Genomic DNA, 6,000 nt, shown 5'->3' with positions numbered 1-6,000 from the left:
ACATATATTTTGTGCTGTTTACTCTCACCTTTTCACATTGTTCTGTTTATTTTTAAATAAAAGTACACAATGTTGCATATTAATGCATGTACTTGCCTGAATAAAAGAGTCAAAGTTGACAGTTGATTTCAAATCCTGCAGCTTCATTTGCTGCTGCTGTTCTCACCAGCACACTTGTGTTTCTTACACTCGTACTTATAAGAGAATCTTTCATCGCACACACTGCAACTGTACACCATCTTGCCAGTATGTGTTCTCATGTGTACTACAAGTCTTGATTGGTCACAAAAACTTTTGGTGCAGCTTGAACAGGAATATGGTTTTTCACCAGTGTGTATTCTCATGTGTACTTTTAAATGCTGATTTTGTACAAAATCTTTACCGCAGATTGTACAGGAAAAAGGCTTTTCTCCAGTGTGTATTCTTGTGTGGCTTTTCAAACCATGCCTTTGTGTAAAACCTTTACCACAGACTGAACAAGAGAAAGGTTTTTCTCCAATGTGTATTTTCATGTGTACTTTTAAATATTGACCGGTTATAAAGCCTTTACCACATTCTGAGCAGGAAAAAGGTTTTTCTCCGGTGTGTATTCTTGTGTGTACTTTCAGACGACAATGGTATTTGTAAGTTTTGTCACAGTAAGAACATTTCAAACGTGTGTTGTCAGTGTGACATGTCTTATCAGCTTTAGTGTCTTCATCCTCAGTGTCAGGAGAGTGTGACGTTGTGTCCTTACTATCTGGTAGTGGAGCTAAGAGCTTGTCTGCTTGTGATCCTCCACAGTGGTCTCCATCAGCTTCTGTTGTCATGTGTTGAGTTGAGCTGCTGCTTGGAGGCTCCACCACTCTCTTTTCCTCACTTTCATCTTTGACCTCATCATCTTCACTCTTTACAATCACACCAGTCACTGGGAACTCCTCCAACCATTCAAGATTCTCTCCCTCCTGACTGATGCTGTGTTCTCCCTCTTCCTCTTTAAGGTGGGGGGTCAGTGGGTCCTCCACTTCCTTTTTAACGTGAGGAGTCTGTGACGCTTCGTCTTCCTCTTTAAAGTGGGAGGGCTGGGGCTCCTCCTGCTCCATCCTAAAGATCCACTCGTGTTGCTCAGGGAGAATATGTTTTTCACAGACCTCTGCAGGACACAAGAAAACAAACACACGCTTTGGAAAAGTCCAGCTTTGCTCAGTCTCATGGGACATTCAATACATTTACATGTACTAAGGAAAAAACGGGTTATCGTATAAACTGGCCCGAAATCTCCACGAGGGACTAACACGCTGCTCTTTACAACATTATTTACAGGAAAATAACACCAAGCCGGTGAGAGATCTTTTTACCGGGGATGGGCAATATGTCCACTACTTCCCAAAATAAGAATACTAGTGAAGGGAGAATGTAAGAAAATGTGGCCCTTAGAACAATTTAAAGAGCCCTGGTTTACACCAACAAGCATACAAATAAATATATAGAAGCTGAAATAAGTCAATATTTTTATAGTATATGATCAAATAAAAACCCACCCATGTAATAAGTGACAGAATGTTCTCAATGAGGAAACTTTCCTGAAAAGACACAGGCTCATCCTAGTGGAGGGAAACCTATAAACAGCCAGTCTTTGACACTACATTTTTTTGTATATAAAAATGGAATTAAAACAAAGTAAAAATAATACGAGTATGTTTTGTTGGTCAATTAGTCTGTCGACAACAATGATAAATAGTGGTAGATCACAAGGACGTCGTTATTCATAATTACCGGTAGTGAAAATTATAATCATGTGAAAATTAGTGAAATTAAACATCCTTTACATAAACAACAATGACAATTATTGAAATGTAAACCAAAAATTAAAAATCACTCACTCTGTTGTTTGTATGACAGTAAATAGTCAAAACCGTTCACCAAAATAGCGACATTTTGAAATGTCTCTGATGATCACAGTGATGTTGCAGATATGCATCCTGCATCCCTGACAAATTCAAATCTGAAATTGTACAGTGAAAATGATGTAGATCAGGGGTCTCTAACTCGCCGGCCAATCGCAGCCCTCGAGACGATATTGTCTGGCCCCCACCTTAATATGAAACTTTAATGTTAGTGCGGCCCGCAAGTTTTATATGAATAGACTTAGACAAACTTTAAAGAACCACAAGGGAAAATGTTCCACACAGTAGCTCAGGGTCAAAAGTGATTGTTTTATTATGTTCATAGTTTGGATATGTTGTTTAGCACTTAGCAATACTGCTACATGATGCTTAGTGTTTCACTAAAGATGCATCTGTTTAGCACAGAGCTTCTAAAACTTGAAGATCACCCTCCTTATATTCAGGATCAAAAATAGAAGTTTCTGGATCATCATTTGTCCCAAAGTAATCGTTGTTGGCTCTCACAAAGTCTGCATGATATTAATTGTTGTTGTTGAAGGGATTTGTGGTTACTCCTCTAGGCCATACGATTACATGTCTGGCTTCCTCATTATGTCTCATAATGGCTCGGGGATCTCCGTGAGATTGATACTATTTTGATTTATCTGTAAACTTTGTAAGTATTTTGGTGTCATACATCAGATATATATGATAAAGGCTTCAATATAGAGGCAACTTGCTTTTCGACTTCACTAGTCCTTCAAAATCCTTTCATTTTCTCAAAAATGGACAGTGCGCTTTATAACCCGGTGCGCCAAATGTACGGATTAATTCTGGTTGTGCTTACCGACCTGGAAGCAATTTTATTTGGTACGTGGCAGTAAACATTAGATACGTGTGGACCGCAGGTTGACGCCTGTTTAATAACTGACGCTAGCAAGTACCCGTAAGCAAGCAACACCAAAACGTTGATGTTCCATTGAGAATATAGAGTATTACACACGGCGCTTAAAAATCTGTCAAAATGTTTTAGTAAGACTTTGGTAAGCTACGAAGCCACAACGCTTGATGGATTGTCGGAGCATTACGGCTACCGTAGTCAGACGTACTGTGCTTCAACATACGGTATTATTATGGTGTGTGTATAAGGACCCCAAAATGGCACCTTTTAGGAGACATACTATCTGGAGTTTTGTTTGGCAATATTACGCAAAACCAACTTTTCTTACCTTCTGATGTATAATTGGGATCTGCATACAACATTTGCACGCATCCGCCACTGTCGTCCGAACCGTAGTTAATAAGCTCCTTCTTTTTCTCTATCCTCTTGTTGCGGAACATTCATCCTCCGCTGTTGCCATTTCTAATACAAAGTCAACAAGTCAACGCTAAAGAGACTTCAGATGGTACAAAATGCAGCTGCCGGTGCACCCAGAACAGCCCATATCACCCCTATTGTATCCAGTCTTCATTGGCTTCCAGTCAAATTCCGCATTGAGTTTATGATTTTAGTCCTGACTTTCCATGCGTTGCATGATAGGGCCCCTCAGTACATCACTGACTTGTTATGCCCCTACTCTTCAAGGCGCAACCTCCGGTCTTCAGGCCAGGGTCTTCTAAAGATCCCCAAAACCCATTTTAAAACTTGTGGAGACCTGGCATTCCAGGCTATAGCTCCCAGACTCTGGAACAACTTGCACCAGTCCCTCTGTGATCTTGACACTTTTAAGAAACATTTGAAAACTTTTCTTTTTAGTAAAGCTTTTAGTTAATGCACCTTTTAGCTATAATTTTTAATCCACTTTGTATCCTTTTTATGATGTTGCCCCTGTTGTTTTAGTTGAATTGTTGTTTTACTTCACCTCTGTTTTGTACAGGCTTTGTGATTTTACCTGTGAAAAGCGCTTTATAAATAAAATGTACTTACTTACTTTGTTCATGCAATCAACCTTCCTTCCATATTTCTACTTTCTTCTGACAAAGAAGAAAATAAAATATTGGACGTGTTATGGAACGCATTTTTTATTGATATCAATTACGTGTCCATCGCAAAAAACATTGATATTGTTTTATCGCCCTACTTGTTTCAAGATGGTGGACACGGGGCCCGTCCATGCCATCAGGCGCTTCAGGCAGGCCTAATCCTGCCGTCGGCCCTGCTGGGACTCGGCACCAGTAGCTTCTGCCCATGTGACTGCTCCTGTCTAGCAAAGGTGGTAATAAAATAATCCTCCAGCAGGTTTAAGTACAGAAACCTTATTACAACTTTTACTTCCTTGAGATCACAAGTACCCAAACTTTTCACCTCCAAGGGTCAGAGCGAAAATATATAAACACAGCGATTTTGAGGCCTTTGGCAGGACAAACAGAAATACCCAGCAGGCCAGATTTGTATCTACCGGTATTTATATATTTGATCTAATATCGCAAAAAAAAATCTGTTTTGCTTACTTGGACTGTGATGAAGCTGTGAGGACTCGGGTGGTTTGTCTTTATGGTCTTCAGTCTTCACAGAGACACCAGTCAGTGGAAACTTGGTAAGATCAGCGTCCTCCTGCCCTAGAACACATTCTCCCTCCTGACTGATCCACACTTCCTCTTCTTCTTCCTTAACATGGGGGAGCTGTGGCTCATTTTGTTTCAAAGAGGAGCCCCCTCTCTGCTGAAGGGGATCTTCTTCTTGACGACCGTTCATCTGTTAGACATTTGTAAGACAACACAAATACATTTTAGCTCAGGCATGTCAAATATTATTTAGTCCATCAAATACAATATTTTACAAGTGGATTGACAGAAGTTAGAAAGTCCTTCTGCACATGGAATTAACATAATTTAGTGATTATTATGAATTGATCTTGTTTTCTACAATTACAGTAATTATTGATACAAGATGAGCAGCGGCCGCACAGAACATCTTTTAACAGCACATAAAAAAACATCCTACTGGGATTTTAATATCTTCATGGCTCCATTAAGTCAGTCTGCACGGCAGAAATGACGCCAACTCGCTCCTCCCACTCCCAACGAAGCTTCATGTGTACCTCCTAAAAAACAGTAACCTCACGTCAAGGTCAACGGCGACAAAAACTGCAGCGCCGTGACTGGTTGGCTTTTTTTATATACGTAATTTCCTTTCCTGTTTCCGAAAGCAACATTTTTAAATCAACAGAAAACAAACAGAAGTGCAGTGTGCATGTGTAACCAGTTACAGCTACTGTGGCTGTGCAATAGTATGTTGGTTAAACATCACTCACACATGAAGAAATGTGCTGCAATAAGAATATTTGGGCACCTCATGATTCGATTACACAACGATAATTGATGCGTGTTTAATTTGTGTTCAATTTATTGAAGCACCTTTTCATATTTAACACTGAATTAATTAAACATGTACTTTTGTCTCACTGAATGAGCATTGATCACTTGCAGTTGCATGGCTTATATATTAGAGCGGCCGTGTCAGCAACTTGAGGGTTCCATGTTCATTCCCAGCTTCCGCCATCCTAGTCACTTCCGTTGTGTCCTTGAGCAACGTGAATGTGGAAATAGCGTCTAAGCGCTTTGAGTACCTTGAATGTAGAAAAGCGCTATACAAGTATAACCCATTATTTCATCCAGTCTAAAATTACGGGACTGAGGTATTTTCATATATATTTAATAATGTTAAGCGTGACTGCACGATGGAAAATAGTAATTTAAAGTATTAAATAACACAATTATCCTGTTTAAATAATGCTCGCATTTGCCACATAGGCCTGATAGCAGGCTAACGATAGCACGATAGCTTCGAACAACATCTCAGGTAAATAACAGAAATAATATAAAAATATATATCATTTACATTACCTCATTAGCCGCATGTACTTAAGAGAAGTCAAATATTTGATTTCAATTGTTACACCAGCAACTGTGCCTTTTTTGTTCTGTGGCTTGACGAGGTAGTGGTGCACCAATCATTAATGTCCAAAGTAAACATATGCTGGCCAGCAATCGTTCCCATTGACATCATGCCGCACGCCGCCATCTTGAACCGGTCGTCTACTCCTCAGAAAGAAGCAGAGAGAAGAAGATGCCAGAGCATTGTGTTGAATATTCTTGTGCAAATCGGTGGACCATGAAAAACAGGGCATACAGG

General features: G+C 39.8%; 1 protein-coding gene across 2 annotated transcripts; it reads right to left on the bottom strand.

Moving 5' to 3' along the window:
• LOC133620972 (uncharacterized) lies at positions 1–5,937 on the bottom strand. 2 transcript variants are annotated; one of them, XM_061982697.1, is made up of 3 exons: positions 5,712–5,937; positions 4,317–4,560; positions 1–1,132 (listed from the first exon to the last, which is right to left on the bottom strand). In XM_061982697.1, exons 2-3 carry the CDS (start codon positions 4,558–4,560, stop codon positions 144–146), a joined length of 1,233 nt encoding a protein of 410 aa, XP_061838681.1. In that variant the 5' UTR covers positions 5,712–5,937; the 3' UTR covers positions 1–143. The 2 variants fall into 2 exon arrangements, with proteins under 2 accessions (XP_061838681.1, XP_061838682.1); XM_061982698.1 differs by lacking the exon at positions 5,712–5,937 and adding an exon at positions 4,810–4,881.
• Between the last annotated feature and the right edge of the window lie 63 nt (positions 5,938–6,000).

This window comes from Nerophis lumbriciformis, linkage group LG21 (assembly GCF_033978685.3).
Source record: "Nerophis lumbriciformis linkage group LG21, RoL_Nlum_v2.1, whole genome shotgun sequence".
In the NCBI taxonomy this organism is placed as follows: Eukaryota; Metazoa; Chordata; class Actinopteri; order Syngnathiformes; family Syngnathidae; genus Nerophis; species Nerophis lumbriciformis.
Note: the sequence above shows the minus strand (reverse complement) of the source record. Positions and strands in the feature narration are given on the sequence as shown.